Consider the following 23,956-nt stretch of genomic DNA (forward strand, 5'->3'; position numbering starts at 1 on the left):
CTCGGCTGATCTCGCCTCGTCGAGGGCGGCGCCGAAGAGGCGGAAGCAGGAGCGGAGGGTGGCGGTGACGTGTGCCGTCGGCGCGAGCCCGAAAGTCAGCAGGGTGACCAACGCGCGGGCGAGCGGGATGCAGGGGCTCAGCGGCAGCCGCTGCGGCGGGAGGAGGCTGGGAGGCGGTTCAGAGAGGGGGCGGGCGGAGCGACGGCGGTGCTGCCCGGGCAAGCCGCACACCGAGACGAGGACGAGACGGTACCCGCGCGACTCGGCCGCGCGGAGCAGGCGGCGCAGCTCCTGCGCGGAGCGGCGGGAGACGAGCCCGATGAAGGAGAGGTGCGCCTGCGCACGAGACCCGAGCAGTCGAGCTCTCTCCACCGAGTCACGGAGAGGCGAGGCCGGGAGGAGGAAGGAGAGGCGAGGCCGGGAGGAGGAGGGAGAGGCGCGCCGGCCGCGCGGGCGGCGACCACAGGCCTATGCACATGTCACGGACGCGTCGTGGACGCGTCGTGGACGTTCCGCGCCTCGACGGCGGCCGCAGGCCGGCGCTCGCGCCGCTGAGTGCGAGCACGTCGAGCCAGAGGAGGAGGGTGAGCGGCGGGAGGAGGAGCGCGAGCAGGAGGTCGTTCCCGCCGGTGTGGACCACGAGCAGCCGCTCGCCGACCGGGAACTGCTCCGTGGGCAGCCGCCGGTCCGCTCGCGCGAGCTGCTCCAGCGCCGCGGGAGTCCGCGAGCCTCCACGTGCGGTGTTCACCAGCGTGGCGGGCAGCGCGCGCGCCAGCTGCGACGGCCACGTCTCAAACCCCATGTCGACGTCGTCGGCGTACGAGTCGCCGATCACGACCAGCGCACGGCTGCCTCCGGCCTCGCAGGGCCGCCAGGTGAGGTGGTTCTTTGCGGATGGGAAGAGCCTGTGCTTCCGGTAGTCCACATGCGCGCCCGCCTCGTCGACGAGCCACGGGAGGCGTGCTGGCGGTGAGGTGGACGCGTACTCGAGCATTGGGTGCTGTCTGGCCCGCGGCTATCGGTCGGAGAGGTGTTTCGCGCAAGCTGCTGCTTCGCGCCAGAAAGAAGAAAATAGTGACGGCACCACACTCCTCTCCTTAAAATCCCAAAAGGTGGCGGCGTGCCGTCCTCCCATCCCTCCCTTGGGTTGTGGGTTTTATTTCTTTTTTTATCTTTGGGTTCGCGATTTTCTTTCTTTTTTTAGCGCTCCCAAATCCTGCTCGTGCAGGTGGGGACCCTGTTGTGTCCTCCTCCCCTCCCTCGTGTTGTTCCTGTTTTCTGTCTCAGCGCAAATACCAAATTAGTGGGCGGACCTCTCAGGAGGCGCGTGGCAGGCAATTGGTGGCTCACCCCCCTTGAAGCCCCATCCCCGGGTGCCTCTCGAGCCACTTCTCGGTGACGCTCCCCGGCTGGAGGCACGAGCGCGTCCACCCGCTCGGTGCCGCGCTGATCGTGTCGGGAAGGCCCTCGGCGGCGCGCAGCTTGACGACGCACTCGTACATGCGCGCGCGGAGCGCGTACTCTCGCGGGTCGTCCACAATGAAGAAGCCCATCCGATTCTCGACGTACGCGAATGCCAACCCGGAGGACGGGTCCACAAACGCGTTGTTGCCGCCCGCCCCGGGCGTCCCAAAGGCGCGCTCGTCCGATCCGAACGGCGAAAAATCGTTCGGCTTGAGGTAGCCCATGGACATCGCCGTGTCCGTCTGCAGCACCTGCAGCCCATGCGCAAAGGCAGATCGTTGTTTCTCTTTGCGCGCCCCTCCCCCCCCACCCCTCTTTCTCTCTCGATTTGAGCGGAGGACGCACCTCGTCGTGCCACCCCCCCTTCGTGGCCTTCACCGCCGGCGCCTGCAACGCCTCTAGCGTTGCCGCTCGCAAGCCAAGCACGTTGCTCGACCCCGCGACGGACCCACGGGCCACCATCTCGTTCCGGCTGATCGCCCGCTCCACCGCGCTGTAGCAGCTCGCCAGAGCGCGTGCTGTTGCGTGCCCGTTCGCCGCGGGCATCTCGAGCGCCCTCATCCGCCGCGAGTTGTAGTTCTCGAGGTTGCCCAGCTCCTTTGGATTCAAAAAGGAGCGTGCCGTGTACGACTTCGGGTGGAAGAGGAGCCGCTCCACAAACTTGCGAGGCATCGAGTCGAGGTGGAGCAATGTCTGGAATAGCGAGAAGACCTCGAGCGTCGCGAGGCGGTCGTCTGGGACAGTGGAGGGGAGGCCAACGTAGAGCTCGTTGGCGCAGCCCAGGGGGGCGCAGATCTCGTCCGCGATGAATCTGCCGATGCTGCGCCGGGACGGGTCCGTGTAGTGCACTAGCGCACTCTCGTACCAGCCCAGGGTCTGCGCCATGTACCCGTGGTGCTCGCCCGGCTCGGCCCACTCCATCCGCTGCCGCGCAATGCACCGGTACGTGCGGACGACGTCCTCCAGCATCTCAACGGTGATTGGCTCGTCGATGGCCGCCAGTCCGACCATGTGGGAGATGAGCTGGCGCACGGTGACCTTCTCCTTGCCATTGGCCGAAAAGTCCTCCCAGTAGCGGCTCACGGGCGCGTCCAGCTCGAGCAGGCCCCGCGAGTGCTGCAGGGCGGTGGCGAGGCTCGCGATTCCCTTGGTGGTTGAGAAGACGTTGACGAGCGTGTCTCTCTCCCACGGCGCCTGCGAGCGGCGATCGCGGTAGCCGCCCCAGAGGTCGACCACTTTCTTGCCGCGATAAAAGATGCAGACCGCGGCCCCGACCTCCCCTCGCCTGCGAAAGTTCTCTATAAACTCGTCTCGCACCGCCTCGAAGCCGGGACTGACGTCGCCGTGAATGAGGGTGCTCACCCAGTCCGGCTTTGACGTGACCTCGAGCGCTCTGTCTGCTCGCCTCCGGAGCCACCACCACACGAGCCCAGCGGCAGTCGCGGCGGCGAGGAGGGGGCGGGCGGTTGAGGGCATGGCGAAAGGCGAGGGATCAGAGAAGGCCGTCTGGGTCCGTCGGGCCCTGGGTGTGAGGTTTGGGGTTTGGCCGACTGCACTCCAAGTGCTCCAAGTGCTCCGTCGCCGCAGCGAGGGAGGGCGGACGGACGAGTATGAGCGAGTGACAAGAATTTTACAAGGAGCCAGTCCCGTGCCCAGTGTTGTGCGAGTGACAAGAAATTTCTTCGCTCCAAGTGCTTTGGCGTATGTGATCTGTGTGTGAGGGTCCGCCCGCAGGCGCATTTTGTATACCGAGGCGGTGTTTGGGGCGAGACCGGCGGGTATTTCTCGCACAGCGACTCTGTCTCTCGGGGTCCATCCATCGCGCAAGCACACACGAACAAAAATCCCCTTCCTTCGTGAGAAATTTCAAAAACCCTAAGGAAGCGAAGGCGAACACACAGCACCCGCTCCCCATCTACATGTACATGTATACCCCACCCCACCGGCAGGTCGCGACTGTGAACGACGGCTCTGCGACAGCAACGAATGCGGATTCTGGACGACTTTGACGATGCCCGCGCCACCGGCGCCGGCCACACACGCTGTCCCGACCAGGCGCCCGGGCCTCTCGCCGACGGCGGAGCAGCGGCTGCCGGTGTGCGCAGCCTCGTGGAGCGGCTGACGTCGGAGCTCAACAGCGCGCGGGAGGAGCGGGAGAAGGCGGAGAAGCGTGCTCGTTCCGCGCACTCGCTGGTCATGCAGATGAAGGCAGATCACAAGACGCAAGAGCTGAGCTGGAAGCGGCGCAAACAGACGTGGGACACGGAGCGCAAATCGCACAAGAGGCGCGCGGTTGAGAGGGCTTGCGCGCCTTGCCTGCCGCATTTGATCAAATATAGTGCCGACCCACTGATCCTGCGCTCGCCGCAGTAGTAGTAGTAGGCAAGCTTAATTCCAAGATCTGGCCCCTATCCTGCGCGCGCCGCAGGATCGCCGAGAAGTACGAGCGACTGCTGAACGCGGTCAAGACGGAGATTGCGCACCGGCGGGAGCAGCGCGCAATGGCGCCACCGCCCCCGCCGCCTCCACTGCCCGAGGCTGGTGCGGCGTCGGCGCAGGATGCCGAGGAGTCCGTCGAGTTCTCCCTCCCAAAGCTGCCCGCAAAGGTGGCAGCCGCGCCCGCCGCGCCCAATCCGAAGCCACCGCGGCGATCTCGACGCGGGCCGCCAGAAGCGAGCGCCTCGCTGCTGCCCGCCGCAGCCGACCGGGCCGCCCGGCGTCATTCGCCACGGGTCGGTGGGCTCGCGGTGAGCGAGGTGGTGCGCGGCCACGCGCGCACAAAGCTCCCTGCCCGGCCATCGGATGAGACGAAGGCTTTCTTCCAAGCCGTCGGACTTGAGGCCTCCGGCCACGACGCTTGCCGCGAACGACGACGCTTTGAGCGGGTGGAGACGCCGAGGGGTTTCTGGTCGATGGAGCAGTCAAACTTCTGAAGCCCAGTCTCCGTCGCCAGGACGGCGGCGAGCGCACAGCGAGATACGCGCGGCACACGCGACGGAGCGCAGAGAGCTCGGACATGTCGTCCTGCCGTTGGCGTTATCATGCACTTTGAGCGGCGTCCAGTTGCACCGCTGTATATTCGGCTCCGGCTCACCAGCCACACGGTGCCGAAGGGGCCGATCGAAATGAGCATTGGAGTCTGTTCACTGTTTGTTTGCGCAAAATGAGGAATGCAAGAGGTCCGGGTCGTCTGCGATGCTCGCGTTGCGGTACTTTGCGTTCAGCGCCTGGCCAGCGCGTTTCGAACTGAGGCCGTGTTGGGAGTGTGAACGCCCTACTCATGAATAGAGCGGAAGGCAACGGGCAGGTGGTTTGTCGTTTGAGTGGAGACTGACTGAACACACACAGACTACATGATATTAGGTCTCGGGGCGGGGTTGCTCGGGTCGGGGTGGGATGGGGTGGGGTGGGGATGTTGGGTTGGAGTGGGGTTTGCGCCGGAGTGGGAGACAGTCGTACGTCGGGTACGACTGCTTGTGCTTCTGTGGGGGCGACGGCTTTGATTCTGTGAGGGGAAGCTGTCGCCCGCGCCTTGTCGTGTACAAATCAAATTCCGCCGTGATTTCCTTCTGCCCGTGTTCTCCCGCCTTCTGTGGGTAGTCTCCCCCCATTCCCAGGGCCTCCAGGGCTCACACCTCAACCTCTCGTAGACACAGCGCGAAGCACCATAGTCCATACGATGTATATTTCTTCTGAGAACAACCAACCAACAAGGTCTGTGAATGGTTTAGAAAATTCTTTTTCCTTCTGCCTCTATTGCTGCACGCCGTCATGCTCGTCCTCGCTCTTCTCACGACGCCCTCGCACGCCGCCTCTCGCCCCCGTCCGCGGCGCGACGAGGTACTCATCGACACGCGCAACCGCACCGACTTCAGCATCAAGCTCGAGACCGACGCGCCGTGGGAGAAGAGAGGAAGGGGGGGAGAGAACGGCCGACACGTTGTATTTTCTTTTGCGCCAACTTCAGTCGATTCGAATTCTTTTGCCGTGGTGTACCTGTGTTAGTGCCAGTGCGCGCCAGTCATCTGCCTAGTAAAGAAAGACAATGAACACACGTAAAAAAGAAAGAAAGCAAGTGCTCCAAGAAAACAGACAACCCAAGGTGCAAGGAGGGATGAAGGGAGGACGGCACACCGCCACCACACAGGGATTTTAAGGAGAGGAGTGTGGTGCTAGCCGTCGCCCACCCTTGGAGCTTGGTTGGGCGTGTGCCCTCTTTCTATCTCTCTTCTCAAGTCCCCTCGCCGATTCTCGCTGCAACCTTCATGCCACCTCGCGCGTCCCACTCTCGTCGTTCTCTCTCCTGTCGCTTCAACCTCTGTCTCGTCGCTCTCTCCTCTGCCTCGCTCGTTCACGTTCTGCGACGCCGCCGCCGCCTGCCGTGCTGCCGATCCTCGCACTTGGAAGCACTTGCTTGGAGTGCAGTCATTAGCCGCACGCCCAGGACTGGGGAGCTACGAAGCGCACCCAGTTGGCCAGACGATTGGGATCGGGTTACGGGCTAGAGAGCCCTAGCCCTGGGGGGTGAAAAAGAAAGAAAACGGACCACCCAAGGGAGGGATGGATGGGTGGGAGGACGGCACGCCACCACACAGGGATTTTAAGCCCTGGGGGGTGCGCGGTCGCAGGCAGCTCGATGTTTGGATGGAAGGCCGTCATGCTGCCGGAGCTCCTGTGCCCTGCCGTCCGTGCAGATTCCTCGCAAGCCTATAGCGCGCGGGCCGCAGGCAGCTCTGTCGTGTACTCTACCACCCGGCTACGCATACGGCTTTATCATCATAGATCAACAGAAGTCCTCAGGTCTCACAAGCAAGAGTCAAGTCCGTGGCTCAGCATCATCTCGTAGACACTCTACAGATTCTAGACTAAAAAAACAACGAAGGCGCTCTCAAAAAAAAGAAGAAAACGAGCCGGCGACGACGAGGCGAGGCACTCGATGTCGCGTTGCTCGACGATCAACGTCACCACGCTCGCCGGCCGCAGCGAGGCGGTCGAGGTGGGCCCGTCGGCGAGCGTGGGCGACCTGAAGCGCAAGATCTCGCTGCTCGCGCCCGAGAACCAGCGCCTCTACTTCCGCGGCGCGCTCCTCGGCGACAATGCGGCGGAGCTGGCTGAGTGCGGGCTTTCGGACGGTGCACGCGTCAATCTGGTCGCGGCGATGCGCGGCGGCGGATTCTCTCCCGGCAAGGGGAAGGGCAAGGGTGACGGCGGCAAGGGCAAGGGCGGCAAGGGCGGCGGCAAGGGCAAGGGCGACGGCAAGGGCGGCAAGGGCAAGGGTGGCAAGGGCAAGGGCGGCAAGGGGAAGGGCAAGGGCAAGGGCAAGGGCGGCGCGAAGCAGGTGGTCGTCAAGCCCCACCGCCACGAGGGCGTCTACATCGCCTCGGGCAAGGAGGACGTGCTCGTGACCCGCAACCTAGCGGCGCGCGGCCCCGCCTCTGCAACGCGCCGCTGCCGCCCCGCTGCAGCCCCCAAGCCGGCACATGCGGCTGCCACCACGCGGCCGGCCCCGCCCCTGCGGGGACAGCGGCGCGCCGTCGCGCGGCCCGGCCAGTCCGGTGGTGGCGCGCTCTCACCGCCGCGCTCTCGCCGCCGCGCTCTCGCCGCCGCGCTCTCACCGCCGCGCTCTCACCGCCGCGCTCTCACCGCGCGTGGATGTGCGGCGTTGCAGGTGGGCGACTCGGTGTACGGCGAGAAGCGGATCGCGGTGGAGGAGGGCGAGGGCGAGGAGAAGACCAAGATCGAGTACCGCGTCTGGAACCCGTTCCGCTCCAAGCTCGCCGCCGCCATCCTCGGCGGGGTCGACTCCATCTGGATGAAGCCCGGCTCGAAGGTGCTCTACCTCGGCGCCGCGTCGGGCACGTCGGTCTCGCACGTCTCGGACCTCGTCGGCGAGACGGGCTGCGTCTACGCCGTCGAGTTCTCCCACCGCTCGGGCCGCGACCTGATCAACGTCGCGAAGAAGCGCACAAACATCATCCCGATCATCGAGGACGCGCGCCACCCGCAAAAGTACCGGATGCTCGTCGGCATGGTGTGGCCCGCGGCCCTCGCCGGACGCCCTTTGCCAGCCTTCCCTGCTCCTGACCAGCCGCCCCCGGCTTTGTCAGGTCGACTGCATCTTCGCCGACGTCGCGCAGCCCGACCAGGCGCGCATCGTCGCGCTCAACGCCGCGCTCTTCCTCAAGAACGAAGGCCACTCGGTCATCTCGATCAAGGCGAGATCCAGCCGAGATACACCCGAGAGCCAGCCGAGATCCAGCCGAGATGCACCCGAGATGCACCCGAGATGCACCCGAGATGCACCCGAGATGCACCCGAGATGCACCCGAGATGCACCCGAGATACACCCGAGGGCCACTCGGCCCTCTCAATCGAGGCGCCGACCCTTCCCGCGCGATGGCCCTCCCGCCCTCGACACCTCGCTGCCCCACCCGCTCGAGTCAGACACGCCTCCTGCACACACGCCGTCTCCCCCCCCCCCTCCCCCACCGCCACACACACACACACACACACACACACACACACACACACACACACACACACACACACACACACACACACACACACACACACACATCCCACTCACCCCCCCCCCTCCCCCTCCGGGCCGAGTATAGGGGCCAATAGTATTTTGATTCCCCCCCGCCCCCCGGCGGACAATTTTTTTTCCCAAGGGGGGGTAAAAAAGTGGAGGGGGGCCCATTTTTAAGCGCTTGGGAGGAGGGGGCCCCCCCCCTTTCCCCCTCCCCTTTTTTACCCCTAAAATTTATTTTTTTTGCACTTGGGCTTTGGCTTTTTTTTTTCCCCCATTGCAACCCCCTTCCCCGGTTGGAAGTTCCCCCCCCCCCCCCCCTCCTTTCCCAACAAGCCCCTCACGCCCCCCCCCCCCCTCCCTCCCCCCCCTCCCCCACTTCAGCTCACCCTCGAGCCGTACGAGCGCGACCACGCCGTCGTCGTCTCCTGCTACCGGCAAGACAAGTCCAAGAAGCAAAAGACGAGCTAAGGCAGCGCGCCGCCACTCTGCCCCGCCCAGAGACGGGTTGGCGGCTCGCGTGACGCATGGCGGTGATTCTACGTCGGAGGGGGGAGGGGGGGGGGAGAGAGGAGGCCGTCGGTGGGCGAGGTGGCACTTGGCGCACCAATCCCTGCCGTCGGGCACAGAGAGGCAGCGGCACCCAGGCGCGGGACCATCCCTGGGTGCCGCGGGGGGCCGCGGCGGCCGCGAGGCCGTTGCAAACGGGCCGCGGCGCTGCTCTTGCGCTAAGCGTGGGGGCGGTAACCGTGTCGCATTGTGGGGGCCTCTCCCTGTGCACGCTGCAATGGTGAGAGAGCGGCCGCGTTGCGCGTGCGCGTCGTCGTCATCTGATTGCCACGCTGGTGGACAGCGAAACAAGCATAAAAGTTTACAAAAAAGGCAAGCCGCGCGTGTTTCGAATTTCGAAACGTGGCGGTGGTGATCGCGAAGCGGGTTGCTGGCTGTTGAGCTGTTGCGGAACACTGTTGGCGTCGTGTACAGGACCCCTGTCCCCCGCTTCACCCCCCCCGGCCCCGCCGCGCGCCCTGGCGAGCGGCGTGACGCGTGTCGTGTGGAAGCCGTGAGTGGTGAGATCACACATATCAGAGTACTGCAGTCGCAGTGTGAACAGCCCGCGGCGGCCGACAAGCGACATTAATCGTGATGTCACCCCTAGCCCTACGCGCCGACCACTGCTCGACTCTCCTCGTCGAGCATCCGCGAGAGGGGAGAAGGAGAAGACAGAAGCGTCGCGGCCCCATCCCCGCCGAGCGTCCAGGCCGGGCCCGGCGGGTAAGTGGAACCGGATCGGCGCAACTATCCTGGAGGGTGCTTCAGGCCACAATTAACGCAGCGTCAGGGTGTGCTTTACCCAGTCCTCGTCCTTGTTAGTCGCGACCTAGCAGCACAACGGAGAGTGAACAGATAGCAACGAGTAGGGAAGGGGTGTCAATTGGCTACTACTCGTAGCTGTGGCGCATCTGGATATAACGAGCCCACAGGCCGCGCATCAGAAAGGCCACTAGGCCGACCGACAGGCCAAGGTAGAACGGGTACGACAAGTACGAGTGCGAATGGCCTTGTATTTGCCCGTCTCCGGTCCTCGAAGGTGGCGGCGGAAGAAGGGAAGGAGGAGACGTGGTCGGAAGCGAAGGCGGTGGCGTCGCACCAGGAGCCGGTGTCGGTGTAATGTCTACTGAGATGTAAGGTAGTACGACCTTAATCGGTGGAGAGGGCGGCGGGATCGAGGGAAGGGGCGGAGGCGGTGAGAGGGAAGGTGGCAGGGGAGACGGCGGCTGCAGCGGAGAGGATGGCGGCGGCTGGTGCGGTTGCTGAGGCGGCGCCGGTGGCGGAGGCAGCAGTGGTACGGGCGGTGGCGGGGGTGAAGGAGGCAGTGGTGGCAGCGAAGCGTTGGCCAAGACAAGCTGGGGCGGAGGCGGTGAGAGGGAAGGTGGCAGGGGAGACGGCGGCTGCAGCGGAGAGGATGGCGGCGGCTGGTGCGGTTGCTGAGGCGGCGCCGGTGGCGGAGGCTGCAGTGGTACGGGCGGTGGCAGAGGTGTTGGGAGGGGCGGCGGCGGAAGGGCAATCGGCGCAGGGCTGGGTGGCAACACTGAAGGCTGGATCAGTGGTGGGGGTGACGGAGGCAGAGGTGGCGGCGAAGCGTTGGCCAAGACAACCGTGGTCGGAGGCAACGGAGGACGAGGTGCTGCCGCGGGTGGAAGAGGGCCGAGTGATAGGGCCGCTGGGATGGGCCCGGGCATGCCGCTGGTCGCGGTGACACGAGGAGTGGCACGGACACACAAAGGAATCACCGGGCGGGCCGCGTCACACACTACACACTCACGGTTATTAGTTTTTCCGTTACGCTACGTTTCACATCCCACGATACGTCGCGCGAATACGTCGTGCACGCGGTCATGCTGCTCCTCGCAATGCTTGGGGGCGTTCGCGGCTTCGCCACATCCACGGGCGGCAAGAACCGCCGCGAACAAAGAATTAACGAACACAACTCTCGTGAACAAGAACAAACAAAGATGGTTTCAAAGATGGTTTCTTTTCTTTCTGTGCTTTCTGGTGTTACAAGGGAGGGCGACCCTCGCTCGCATCTCCACACCCGGACGGAAACCAGGCAGGAGCCCCACGGCATTCAAAGTGCAAGCATTGGCCCGGTCGGTGCACGTGCGTGGGTGAGTGAGCAGCCTGCCCCTCCCTCCCGAGCTCCCGACAAACCAACTCCCGCACATACACACAATCGACATGCTCTGGGTCACCACACACACACACTCACACACACGTCACCATCCGGGTGTGTACAGATCGCGCGCCTGGGTGAGGGAAGCACGAAAGTTGCGCGTGACATCGCGCCAACTCGCACGTACCGGGGACATCCCGCGCGCGCGCCGAGATGTTTTCGTCCTTCTCGCCGTCGGCCGAGGCGCACCGCCTGGGCATGCACCACCGTCTCAACCTCACCATCAGGCCCGTGGAGCACACGGCCTCCTCTCGTCGAATCGCCGACTGCTCCGCCGGCGTCGTGCACCCGACCCGCCAGGTCTGCTGCAGCGCTGCGTGCGGGCTGTGCGGCGGACACGGATGCTCCGGTCGCCCTGGCGGGCCACGCCAGTGCTGCATGCCCGCTATTTTGCGCACGGGTCGGGTCTGCGAATCAGGGGCTGACGTGGCCTGCATCATGCGCCTAGTTGCTGCCGCGTCAGCAGAGACGCACATGCCTCGGATTTCTGTGTGCATCGCCGGTTCGGCCCGAACCTTCGCGTCGAAGATGCGTATCGAAAACTGGAGGTCGCGATTCTTGAGCGCGTTCGACGGTTACAACCTTTCCGTCTTCGCGTTGCTGAAAACGGAGGACAGCGACAAGGTGGCGTTCGGAATGGGCGATCGCTTCCGCGCACACAAGCCGGCCGATGTTGACGCGTTGCGTAGCGCGCTCATGCAGACGCCTGCGCTGTCGAACGTTCTAAGAAAGGCCAGTATTGTGACTGGGAGCGATCTTCCGAGGGAGCCGTGGTCGGATGAGGTCGTCAGCGTGATCGGATCGCACTCCGAGTACGTCTTCGCGCCCGCATGCATGAACACGTCGTGGGGGAACACCACAAACGGCAAGATGGTGATGCGATGGGCGTCGGCACTGCAATGGTGCCATGACGCGATCGTCAGGTACGAGTTTGCACAACGGGTGCGCGTCGACGCGATCGCGTTCGTGCGACCTGACCTGTATTTGACACGCACCTCCGCCCCTGCGCAGCTGGTGGAACGGACGGTCGTCCCTCCACGACTGTTTCGTGAATCACAGAACTCCGATCTGCGACGACAAGGTGTGGGTGGCACCGCGTTTGGCAGCACTTCGTCTGTTAAACACTTACAACACACTGTTGTCATGTGACGTCCAATGCTCACCGCAGTCCTCGTGCTGGTCGCAACGCGGATCTTGTTGCAATCGTAACGAGTACGTGCTCGCGTATTCCGGGTACCCCTTGAGCGAGCGGGCGAATGTCACAAATGCGCTCAAGTCGATCGTCAGTATTGTACGGACCGAGCAGGACTTGATACGATACGCGCAACATCGAGAAACGAGTTCCCGCACGTGACCGGTGCATATTCAAGGACAGACGTTTTGCAGTTGAGAGCAGCGACAAGTAACAAGTATGAAGGTGCAACCTGGTTCTGCATATGCAAGGGTCGATTGCTGACTGTTCCAGGGTGTGCGCGTTGAATCACATGCTACGTATGGCGGTGTCTGTGCTGACTTTTTTTAAGGGCGGGTGGGGTGGCAAGCCTTACTTACGTTGCGCATTCACGATGCTTGTACAGTCTGGCACCCGGCGGGCGGCGCGTGGCGCGTGGGACGCCGTAAGTGCAGCAGCGAGACTCCTTCGTGTGTCCACACACGAGAGTGAGTGAGTGAGTGAGTGAGTATTCTTGATACGAAACCACGACGACACACACCAGTCACACACACACTCACACACGCGAGACTCCTTCCCGTTCTTGCCGCCCCGTTTTTTTGGGGGGCAAGGCGTCTATTCGGTGCTCTGCACGTTAGAGCGTTAGGCACCTCCCGGACATCAAATGGGGCCGCCTGGTGGCCTCCGAGCGCCAGCCGAAGCAACCCTCGTCGTGCCCCGACACCCCCCCGACTCATGCTGTGCCGCTCTTGCCTGTGTGGCTGCTGACGGCGGGCACCCCGTGCGCGGCTGAACTCGTCACTGGCGTCGTCACACCTGTCCACAGATGCGACGGGTGCCTGACCGACCGCGACAAACAGGCCTCGTGTTGCGGATCGCCAGCCCGCCCTTCGCCTCCGCAGACGCCTAGCCGGATCGTCGTTACCTTACGCAGACCGACTTCCGAGCGGGCGCGTTCTAGATGACGGTCACGCCCAACTCACCATCCTTGTGGCCTGAAACCGATTCTGAGCCCTGCCTCCGCCGAGCGGGTATGGCCGCCGCCCGGCGGCCCGCGGTACGATTCGGTCCCGCCACCTGGTGCATGAGGGCTGCGGGACGAGACATATCACGGTCGATGGCGCCGATAACGACCTCCGGAAAGCCCTCACAATCGCTCGGCAAGGGGTCCACCGGGACAATCTCGAGGCCTCTTCGTGGCATCACGAGCCGGTGTGAGCTTGGGGACCCGAGATAAGCGCGGCTCGGGACAGCTCGGGCGTGGTACCGATGGGCCTGGGCCAGGAGAGCGGCAGGGAAGGCGAGGTGGTGAGCTGGGAGGGAACCTTCCCTTGGCGTCATCGGGAACCTCTTGGCGTCATCGCCATGATACCTGAAGTGCGACAGGGACGCGTCCCAGTTCCCGCAGGTGAATTATTGCGATTTCGCCACTCTCCTTCGCCGCCCTCTCCGCCACGGGCCCCTCCACAGGGGGCGACCCCTCCGGGGAGGCCGGCCTTCCCCGTGCCGGTTCTCCCCAACCAACCCCGCCGACAGCGCGAGCTGCCGGCCATAGTGAGCGGTTCGGCCGCGTCGCGCACTCGTCCCAACCGGGGGCCGCACGCAGACTTGATCGGCGAGTCAACCAACCAACGGCTGTCTGTGTATCCACTGGTGACGCTGTGTTGCCCTTGACCGCTTGAGCTAGTCCTTCCCCGGTCGCCTAGCCTCCGCGCTGTCTGGCGAACGCCTGTATGCCATGCGCGCGGACCACGCTTGCGTGGATACGTGGCTGGCAGGCTGACCCGTGAGCCGTGTTGATGCGGGGTACTCGTCGAGGGTACTCGAGTAACCCGCGCACGGGGCCGAAGCTTCACGGGTTCGAGTCGTCAAACATTAAGCAGCGGAGGTGTGCCGAGGGGGGCCGGGAGGCGGTAAGCCGTCGTCTCGCCCGGCGCTGCTTGCAGCACCATGGCGATGGCGCTAAGAGGTTCCTCTTTTCCGCGACCCCCCCCCGCAAGGCGCGCAGATACCACACGGTTTTTTAACCCCCACCCACCACCCACCACCCACCACCACCACTACCTACCTACCTATTGGGGGCCCTCTGGGGCGGTCAAAACCGGACCTACCTACCTTATTGCGTGGCTCCAACGGGTAGATACAGACCCCCTAATCCGGCTAGGAGCCGGAACCCAGCCAGGTGTGGACGTGTGGTGGCGAGCCGACAAAGAGAAAAAGCCCTGCGCCTTCCCTTGACAAAAAGAGCCGGCTGAAGGAATGAATGACCCACGATGGTCAGGTACTGCGTAGCCCCCCCCCCCCCCCCCCTCCCCCCGCTCCCCTCCTCCACCGGGCCCGGGGCCGACACGGCGCACGGTATACCCTCGGCTGTCCCCTGCAGGTGAGGGAAAGGCACAATCCAGCGAACGATGGGCTTGCCCATTCCGGAGTGGTTCGATCCCACACAAACCCGAGACGGTGACGAGAAGCGTTCTGGTGATCTCAGGCCCAGTGAGGTAGTGCACTGGTCTAGCACTCGGATCCTGCTGAACAAGCTCTTCTTGTAGCTCGATCGGTCACATCGCCATCGCCGTCGGGGAGAGGGGGGACGACACTGCCTCTGCAGCGTGCACCTCGATCCTGTACCGTGTTTGTTATGACCCCGCCCCCAATGAACACACCACAGTGAGGGGAGGGCGAGACGATCGAGGGGTCCCGTACCATGCGGAATCGACCCTATCCAGTGCGCAAGTGCTCAAGCTCTTCCTTGTGGAGGCACGCGACGACTCCAGGAGGAGGACCCTAGTTAACGCTCCAATGTATCTTACGGACGGATGCTAGAAATGAAGCCCAGATAAAGTAGTAACTCCAACCGGCAGAAAAAGGGAAAGTTCTGACGCTTCTTCAAAAAAGCGAAAGTAACCTCCCTCCAGAAAGAAAGAAAGAAAGAAAACAGACAACCCAAGGGAGGGATGGGAGGACGGCACGCCGCCACCACACAGGGATTTTAAGGAGAGGAGTGTGATGCGCTAGCCTCCCTCCACGCTGCAGAAGCCTTTAACCCAGGTTTCTTCAAATCAGCGTTGCAATCCCGATGCCCTCCTTGAGAGCGTCTCGCCCCTGGCGTGGCTACCGTGTCCATGAAAAGTCATCTGCTCAACCACACTGCCGACTCGCCGGCGGCCGCGGCGCTGCTGGTGCTGTCCGGCACGGTTCCCGTCGCCATCATAGCCTCTGCAGCCGGGCTGGTTGGAGTTGTCATCGCCGTCGCGACCATTTCTTTTCGGATGCGCGGCCATCATCATGGTGGCCGCCGCTGCTCCATCGAGCCGAGCTCGCACTCGCACCGCGAGATGCTCTCCGTGTCGCTTGAGGACCAAAAGTCTCTGCAGCACCAGGGCCCGCCGCCGCCTGCAGCGATCAACCTTGTTGTGGAGCGACAGCAGACTCTCGAGATGCTGCATCGCCGCTTTGGCTCTAGCGACGCCCAGGACCGGATAAATCGTGTGTTTGCGAAGAGCTCTCCGCGCGGGTCGGACGGGTTTCCGTCTCCGAGGGATCCATATCCAGAGATGAGTGCTGACCTGACGAGGGCAGGCACTCCTCAAGCATCCGCTGACGGAGCTGGCGGCGGAGAGGACGCGAAGCGGTGGTTTTATGTGGCGTTGACTTCCGAGGGCGTGCCCGAGGAGCGAGGCCCCGTCAGCTGGTCGGCGTTGGGTGATTTGAGAAGGGCGGGCGAGCTCAGTGGGGCTACCCGCGTGTGGTGCGAGGGGCGAACGGGCTGGACCAGGTTTGACCAGGTTTGACCAGGAGTCTCGGAGGTTTGACTCGATTACGGAAGCTGACGCGAGTCGAGGACGGCCATGAACTTGGCCCGCTGGCGGTATGAGAGGAGAGCCAAGGAGCCGCTCGAGGCTTGAATGTTGGGGCCGCCTGACACGATGCACGTTGGATGACCGGCACCATGCGCCCAGACGCGACTGAAACGACACACTAATAACTAATATCGCGATGGGTGTGCACCTTTTTATCCAATGTGCGGGGGTGTGTGTTGTGTGCGTTGTCGGTGTGACGGTGTGAGCTTCCCCCACATATCACATAACGCCCTTTTCTGCCATATTTGTAAGACTTTCAGTATTTTCCGTCTCGAGGTCTCGTGTCTCGCTAGCGCTGGACACTCTCAGTCACAGCCACACAAGGCGCGCGTCACACGATCCCGCAACCGCCGCCCTCTCTTTTTCCGTTGACCAAGAAGTCGCGCAGGCCGTCGTGCAGCGCCGCGCCGTCGTCGCGCTCGCTCCACTCCGTGATGGCCGCCTCGACGCCGCCGCCGGCGCGGCACTTTCGCAGCAGCCCGTCGTGCGGCGGCTGGCGCGCGAACAGTGCGTCCCCGCGCCGCAAGCGCAGCGCGGGGCAAAAGTCGCCGCCGCCGTCGCCGACGTAGGCGCAGCGGCGCGCCCTCCCCTCGCCCTCGCCCTCGCGCAGCCAGCGCTCGAGCACGGCGCCCTTGCACAGGTTGGGCGGGCAGAGCCTGCAGCCGTGGGCTGCGTGTGGCGGCTGGTGTGGCGAGATGTGCAGCCGGCCAGCCGGGTCGACGGCAGCGCCGTTGGTCTCGATCACGCTGAAGGCATCAGCGATCCCGAGAGCGCGGAGGGTCCAGCGGATGTACAGCGCGTTTGCGTCGGAGAGGATCCGCTGCTCAGCGCCGTGGCTGCGCGCAGTTTCGACCGCGGCAAGGCTGCGGCCGAGCACCGGTATGCGGCGGAGCGCCGCCTCCATCGCCTCTGCGTCGTGTCCCGCCGCGCTGAGCTGCCCTGCCACCCAATCCATCAGCGCCGTCCACTGCATGCCTTCGCTGAGCTTGCGCTCGGCGGCAGCCAGGATCGAGCCGGTGGGATCGAGCGCCTTGACGATGAACGTGTCGGAGTTCTCGTTGACGAGCGACCAGTCAAAGTCCCACACCACTAGAGGAGGAGGGGAATAGGCGCTGCTGGACGCAGTCATGCTAGACTAATACCAACCTCACCAACTATGTGGAGCAACGTAAAAAAGAAACGCAAATTGGTGGATGTTTCAAAGATTTCAAAAGGGACGCAGTGACGCCAGCGGCTGGCAGCGGTGGTCGGGGAGATGTGAACTTCGTGGTTTTTCCCCCCTGCTTTCTTTTCTATTGTCCAACGGAAAGTTGTTGTTGTTGTTGCTGTTGTGTTCAGATGGCGGCAGAAATCGGGCAGACAGAGAGGTTGAGGAAGTGGGAAAAGAATTTCTGCCGGTGATTCTCATCCCGCCAAGACACAAAAAAGCAGTCCCCCTCCGGGAATGTACGTAAGAGCCATTCTCTCTCACACACACATCATCACATTGAGAGTACGTACACTGATTGAAAAATGGGCCAATCAGTATCAAAAAACCGTGTTGATTGGGTGTGGGGGCCGCCTCCCCTGCGTCTGTGCGGATGCTATCCGCTGCTCGACGAACCTTCAGACCAGGCCTCGCGCCCAGCCCGGTGGCCATTCGGCAAGCGTGCCGCAGGCCCGCAGCGGTCTGACCTCCTGCTCCCTCTCCTTCTCGTGCAAGCGTCGAATGGTGGCGTCCCCACCCTAAGCGACCTCCGGCTTCCTTGCCTAGTAGGCCAAGTGATTTCCAGTATTCAGAGCTGCCAGTGTACGCCCTCGTGCTCTCAAGCTCGTGCATCGCGTATGCGTGGCAAGTTGCCGGCATGTCTAACCAGAAGGCCTCCCAAGACGCTTCCCGCAACCCCTTTCTCCCGACCCCTTCGTTTATGCGGCAGCACTTCACCTACCAACCACTCCGCAAGCTGGAGGGAACACAGCCGTGGTACACGCCGGTGACCGCGAATGTGAGCCACGCCTCAATTCCGCACTACATCTTCAACATGGTTTCACTCGCCGCAATCGGGCTGCCGCTCGCGCGACGGCTCGGCGCCTTGCGGGTCTCGTGCCTGTTCTGGGTGAGTGCGCTCTCTGGCAAGCTGGTGCTCCTGCTAGAGACTAAGAGGCAGTACGACCGCAACGCCGGGCCTCCAAGTACCGAATTCGGCATCACTCGGCGCATCCGGCGGAATCTGGGGCCTCACCACTGTCTGAGGGAGGGTGTAGAGGATGTAGAGTGTAGAGCGCTGTAGAGCTGTAGAGATGTAGAGCGCTCTGGAGCGCTGTAGAGCTGTAGAGCTCTACATCGGGCGCGGGACGAACTGCGTGCGTTGTAGAGCGATGTAGAGCGCGATTTTGCTGTGAACGTAGAGTTTGTTGTACTTTTAGCTTACTGGGAGAAAAGAGAGAGGGGGTTGTGTTCTCTAGGCCCCTACCTAAGGGCCCTACGCGCGGCGTGAGAGCTCGGAAGCGAGCTTTGCGAGGCTCTACAACCAACCCGCCTGGAAGGCAGTGACTCAGGGTCCCTCGACGCGCCGAGCTGGCCCGTCCGCGGCGCGTCCCCGCAGGTGGGCTTCTCCGAGCGGCACGCCTGGTATACTACTACCCGCACATGCTGTCATGCGGCACGAGGAGGCGCTGCTCTTCTACACGTACGAGCTACGACGGCACTGCGCCACTCGAGGGGCCCCGCTTCGTCTTTCACACCGCACTCGGCGACACGGGCGGCGGCGGCGAGGCGGCCGCGCCGCCGAGCAGGAGCATCGAGTGCCGCTGCCTCGCGCTCTTCAGCTAGGCGGGCAGACGCCGAGACGCGTGGAGCCCGTGCACGATCGCCGGCTGTACTGTGCCGTTCCACGAGGCTGGTACACCGCCTCTGTATATAGTGCTCACCACGGCGGGCGCGCGGCGGCCGCATGCGCGCCAGTCGGGGTGTCGCCCAGTCGCCTTTTGTGGCCCCTCGCCCCCCCCCACATGCCACAACATGCACATGCACAGGTTGCGAGCCGGCCTGGGTGGCCGGTGAGGCGGCGTGCGTGCCGGTGTAAGGCGGCGTGTGGGCAGTAGAGAGAGGATAAGGGTCACTTTTTGCTTTTTGAGCCGATGTGTACTCGCTACTGTTGTACGTACTTATAGCTTACTGGGAGAAAAGAGAGAGGGGGTTGTGTTCTCTAGGCCCCCTCTCTGTTGTATTCTTGAGCCGTATGGTACACCGCTCGAAACACAATGTTTTTCACTCTCAGAGCGTCCGACCGGCCGCCTTTACGACCCCTGCTTCTTGGGCAGCAGCTGGTCCGACAGGTCATCTCCGTGGCCTAGGCAGCCGTGTTCGCCCTTGCCCCAGGTAAGCACGGCGCCGTCGGCGGTGATGGCGATGCTGTGGAATCCTCCAGCCGAGACGGCGACGACGCGCAGACCGACAAAGGCTTCGACCTTCTTGGGCTGCCGCTGGCCCTGCGTGTCGCCGTGGCCCAGCTTGCCTAAGTATCCGCCGCCCCAGCTCCACACAGCGCCGTCGGCGGTGAGGGCGAGGCTGTGACTGCCTCCAGCCGACACAGCGACGACGCGCTGCCCAGCCAAGGCCTCGATCTTCTTGGGCAGCGGCTGGTCCTGCGTGTCGCCGTGGCCCAACCGGCCAGAGGCTCTCCAGCCCCAGCTCCAGACGGAACCGTCAGCGGTGATGGCGAGGCTGTGGTATCCTCCAGCCGACACAGCGATCACGCGCCGCCCCGCCAAGGCCTCGATCTTCTTTGGCAGCAGCTGGTTCTGCGCGTCGCCGTGGCCCAGCCTGCCGTAGCCTCCGTCGCCCCAGCTCCAGACAGCGCCGTCGGCGGTGAGGGCGAGGCTGTGTTCGCCTCCAGCCGAGACGGCGACGACGCGCTGGCCCGCAAAGGCCTCGACCTTCTTCGGCAGCCACTGATGCTCTGGGTCGCCGTGGCCCAACCGGCCTCGCCCTCCACAGCCCCAGCTCCAGGCGCTGCCCTCGGCAGTGATGGCGAGGCTGTGACTATCTCCAGCCGAGACGGCGACGACGAGCTGGCCAGCCAAGGCATCGACTTTCTTCGGCTGCCAATGGTGTTGCCCGTCGTCGTGGCCCAGGCGGCCAGTGCTTCCATAGCCCCAGCTCCAGACGCCGTCGGCGGTCACGGCGAGGCTGTGGTACCATGCAGCCGACACACTCACGGCGCGCTCGCCGCCCATCGAAGAGGAGAGGCGGGTCGGCGTGTTGAGCCGCGTCACGCCCTCGCCGTGCCCGAGCAGCTCTGGGTCGTTGGACGAGCCGCACGACGAGAGCCGCCCCTCGCCGTCGATGAAGAGGCTGTGGGAGGAGCCTGCCGCCGCCCTCGCCGGCGGGTTGGACTCGTGCAACAACGCCGCATAGCACAGCCATCGCACGGCGCAGCCCTCGTCCTCTGGCAGCGCCGGCAGCTCGAAGCCGCGCCCTTGCGCCCACAAGCGGATGCCTTGCTCCGCGAGCGAGTGAAAGAGCAGCGAGACGGCCGCGACGCGAGCGATGTCGGCGGGGCTGTCGCAGCGAGAGAGGACGCGCTCGAGGAGCTCCCTGGGGAGGTCGAGCAAGCGGACGGGCGGCGGCGCGTCTGGCGAGGGAGCGGCGGTGGCGGTGGAGGCGAGGCGGCGCGAGCGGCGGCGCGGCGGTGGACATCGCGAAGAAAAGAAAAACGCCACGCGAATTATACGAAGGTCGTACTGACCGCCGACAGATTCCTCCAGACAGCAGACAGCGAGGCCGATGACGATCGGCCGTCGATCCCGAGGCACGAGGGTCGTCGGTTGAGCTAGGGAGCCTGGCGTTTGTTTTGTTTCCTGGCGATGGACGCCAAACACTCTCTCTCTCTCTCTGGACGCCACCGCGACGCCTCGTGGGTCGTGGCATCTCTCTCGCCGTCGGCGAGCTAGGGGCTCGCGAACGCCCGAATTAATACAGTGTGCCGTGAATGTGAACGAATAGTTTGACGTGCGTCCGTGTTCGGATCCTCCGACAAGGTAATAAATAAATAAATAGAGCAGACATCTCCAGGAGAGACAGGTAGAGGGCGGTGTGGCTAGTGAGCTGTTTCTTTTGCTTTGCAGCGCATCTTGCGAGAAGAGCATCGGCTCCGAGCCGAACACATTTCCAGAGCATGGGCAAGGCGCGTCGCCCCTGCCCGCCGCCGCCTCCTTCGCCGTCGCCGGCCACCCGGCGCCGCATCCGTCGCCTGCCAGTCGCCACACCTCCGCCTCTCCGCCCCACCCTCTCTCCTCCACCTCGCCGCGGCCGTCCCCGTGCCAGGGTGGATCTGCTAGCGGCACGACGGCGGTGGAGCGGCTGGGCCCGCTCGCCGCCACGATCCCGCTCGACGCGAAGGACGTGACCAAGCGCAGCATCCGCGAGAGCATCCCGCCGCACCTCTTCAAGCGCTCGTACGTCAAGTCGCTGGGCCACGTCGCGCTGGACCTCTGCTGGGTCGCGGGCACATGGGTGGCTGCGCTGATGGCGCTGCGGGTGCTCCCGGGGTTCTGCGCGCCGCTCGTCTGGTGCGCCTACTGGCTCTACCAGGGCATCAACTGCACCGCGCTCTGGGCGAGCTCTCCAGCCCTGAGCTGCACACGTCTCGTGAGCGCCCGCTCAGCTGCCGGCCGCCTGCTGCCCCTCTCGACCGCAGGTGCTGGCGCACGAGTGCGGACACGGCGGCTTCACGGACTCGAGGCTGGTGAACGACATCGTCGGCTGGCTCCTCCACTCCTCCCTCCTCACGCCCTACTTCTCGTGGGCGATCACGTGCGCCCCTCTCTGCCTCCCCGCCTCTCCGCCTCTCCCCGCCTCTCCGCCTCTCCGCCTCTCCGCCTCCCCGCCTCCCCGCCTCTCCGCCTCTCCGCCTCTCCGCCTCTCCGCGCCTCGCCCCGCGCCAGCCCCACCGCTCCAGCCCCGCACCCGGGCTCCCTCCGCCAACCCGCCCACCGCACACCCTCGCCGCACACCCTCGCCGCCCGTCACGGGCAGGCAGTGGCCTACCCCCCCCCCCCCTCTCCCTCCCCTCCTTTCCACTCGCCTCCCAGCCCCTCGCCCCTCGCCCCCTCGTCCCACCCTGCAACACTCCCTCTCCCCTCGCACCCTCCCTCTCCCCTCCCACCGCCGCCACCGCTTCCCCTCCCACCGCCGCCGCCGCCCCTCCCGCCGCCGCCACCGCTTGCCCTGCCGCCGCCGCCAGGCACGCCAAGCACCACCACTACACGAACCACATGACGAACGGAGAGACGTGGGTCCCGTCCACCGCCAGCCCCGACAAGGCCTCCGTCAAGTTCGCAAAGTCTGCCGCCGGGACGTGGCGCCGCATCGTCGTCGTCGCGCTGCTGGGCTGGCGCACCACACCCCCGCTGAGAGCACGCCACGACCCTCCCTTCGCCCACACGCTCTCCAACGCGCGCCTCGAGAGGACGCCGCGCCCCTCCGCCGTGTTCCTGCCCGCCTCCTCGCACAAGGCGCCTCTCGAGCGGCCACCACACCTTGCACTGACGTGCGTCGCGCCACGCAAGGTACACGTACCTGCTCACCAACGCGACGGGCGCCAAGCAAAACGCGGGCCAGTCGCACTTCTCTCCGAGTGCGCGCGCGCTCTTCAAGCCGAAGGACGCCAACCTCGTCCGCGCCTCCAACCTCGGCGCGCCGCCCCTCACATCCGCCCTTCAAACCAGCACTCGAGAGGACTCGAGAGGACACGCACTCCGCTGTCTTCCGCTGCGCGCGATGCTGCAAAGACACCGCCCGCGCCCTGACCGCGGCGTGTCCCTCGCGCAGGCATGCTGCTGATGGGCGGTGTGCTCGCTTGGTGCGTGAGCGTGTGGGGCGCCTCTGCGGTCTGCTTCAACTACCTCGTGCCGCAGGCGAGAGAGACGCTTCCGAGACGCCTCCGAGACACGTCCCCGGCACTCCGCGGAACCTCCCGGACGCTTCCCGACGCTTCCCGACGCTTCCCCGGCCCGTCCGTACCTTCTGCCGCACCGTGGCGGCCGGAGCTCCTCACGTACCGTCACCTGGGCTGCCCCCCCCCCCCCCCCGCGCCTACCATTAGTCTCGCTCCTCTCCTTTCCCCAGACCGTCTGCGACTTCTTCCTGTGCGCCATCACCTTCATGCAGCACACACACGAGGCCGTCCCCCACTTCGACGCGGAGAAGTGGACCTGGCTGCGCGGCGCGCTCTCCACCATCGACCGCTCGATGGGCCCGCACGTCGACTGGAGGCGAGCCCCACCAGAGAGGACCGAGAGGACCCAAGCCTCGAGGGGCCCCGCGCGCGTCCCGCCGGAGCGCGCCTCGGTCGCCCGCTCTCGCACCCCCCCCCCCCCCTCACGCCCTCGCAGGGTGCACCACATCGTCGACTCACACGTGGTGCACCACATCTTCTCCGAGATGCCCTTCTACGGCGCCAAGGAGGCCACCCCGTACGTGCGCAAGCACCTCGGCGTCTACTACAAGTCGCACTTCGGCACGGCCGTCGGCGGCTCCGAGTTTCTCGGCTACTGGAAGGACTTTTACGAGTGCATGCACAAGGCCGTCGTCGTCGGGCCCGGCGAGGACGGCTTCCTCTGGTTCCGCTGAGCCCCGCTCGCCCCCCGCTGTGCGGCGGCGGCGGCGGCGGCGGTGCGGAGGATGGCGCGGCGCGTTGAGCGCGCCACGCCACAGTGCTCCGTCCCACCCGCCCTGGCGGCGTTGGCGCGTACTGATGTAGTGCAGTCGGGAGAGAGAGAGAGCTAGAGAGAGAGAAGAGAGAGAGGGAGATGGAGCTCACGCACGCCGGCCGCTCGCTGTGAGTTCTCACTCTCGACACGCGCGCCTAACCCTCTATACTGTGTGTCCCCTGTCCGTTGGAGTCACCTGTGTTTGCCCACCTTCGGCATCGCTGGGAGTGGGGGCACCTCCCGGTCAAGGGAGACCTATATTCTGTTCGGTGTGTGATAAAAGTGATCGCGGATCCGCATGGGCGTAGGCGCGTAGCCGCTTCTCCCCACCACCGCGGCGCGCGGGGGTCCCCCCCCCCGCGCGCCGCGGGCACTTATCCGTATAAGGCTTATGTCGCGTTCCCGCGGGAGAGGAGCGAGGTGTGCGCGGCGGGGAGCCCGCCGCGGTGGACTTGGATCTTGGGGATTGGGTGTTGTTGGATCGGTTGCTGAAATATGTA

The 23,956-nt window shown here is 64.7% G+C and overlaps 5 protein-coding genes across 5 annotated transcripts; 3 read left to right on the plus strand and 2 right to left on the minus strand.

Moving 5' to 3' along the window:
* Positions 1-1,346: 1,346 nt before the first annotated feature.
* EMIHUDRAFT_96915 (hypothetical protein) lies at positions 1,347-2,940 on the minus strand (the record flags this gene model as incomplete). The annotated part of the gene is made up of 2 exons (XM_005759419.1): positions 1,347-1,715; positions 1,810-2,940. 2 exons carry the CDS (start codon positions 2,938-2,940, stop codon positions 1,347-1,349), a joined length of 1,500 nt encoding a protein of 499 aa, XP_005759476.1.
* Positions 2,941-6,384: 3,444 nt separating this feature from the next.
* On the plus strand, positions 6,385-8,875 carry EMIHUDRAFT_350745 (hypothetical protein). The gene is made up of 4 exons (XM_005759420.1): positions 6,385-6,883; positions 7,133-7,495; positions 7,572-7,747; positions 8,356-8,875. Exons 1-4 carry the CDS (start codon positions 6,401-6,403, stop codon positions 8,465-8,467), a joined length of 1,134 nt encoding a protein of 377 aa, XP_005759477.1. The 5' UTR covers positions 6,385-6,400; the 3' UTR covers positions 8,468-8,875.
* Positions 8,876-14,985: 6,110 nt separating this feature from the next.
* On the plus strand, positions 14,986-16,028 carry EMIHUDRAFT_350748 (hypothetical protein). Its single transcript, XM_005759421.1, has one exon. The coding sequence runs from the start codon at positions 15,171-15,173 to the stop codon at positions 15,690-15,692; it is 522 nt and encodes a 173-aa protein (XP_005759478.1). The 5' UTR covers positions 14,986-15,170; the 3' UTR covers positions 15,693-16,028.
* Positions 15,998-16,898, minus strand: EMIHUDRAFT_350751 (hypothetical protein). The gene has a single exon (XM_005759422.1). The coding sequence runs from the start codon at positions 16,888-16,890 to the stop codon at positions 16,093-16,095; it is 798 nt and encodes a 265-aa protein (XP_005759479.1). The 5' UTR covers positions 16,891-16,898; the 3' UTR covers positions 15,998-16,092.
* A 3,995-nt stretch (positions 16,899-20,893) lies between these two features.
* On the plus strand, positions 20,894-23,755 carry FADS1 (delta-12 fatty acid desaturase). Its single transcript, XM_005759423.1, has 8 exons — positions 20,894-20,929; positions 21,070-21,360; positions 21,443-21,558; positions 21,989-22,138; positions 22,314-22,438; positions 22,576-22,661; positions 22,873-23,020; positions 23,141-23,755. Exons 1-8 carry the CDS (start codon positions 20,921-20,923, stop codon positions 23,374-23,376), a joined length of 1,161 nt encoding a protein of 386 aa, XP_005759480.1. The 5' UTR covers positions 20,894-20,920; the 3' UTR covers positions 23,377-23,755.
* Positions 23,756-23,956: the final 201 nt, after the last annotated feature.

This window comes from Emiliania huxleyi (assembly GCF_000372725.1).
Source record: "Emiliania huxleyi CCMP1516 unplaced genomic scaffold EMIHUscaffold_8, whole genome shotgun sequence".
NCBI classification, from domain to species: domain Eukaryota; phylum Haptophyta; order Isochrysidales; family Noelaerhabdaceae; genus Emiliania; species Emiliania huxleyi.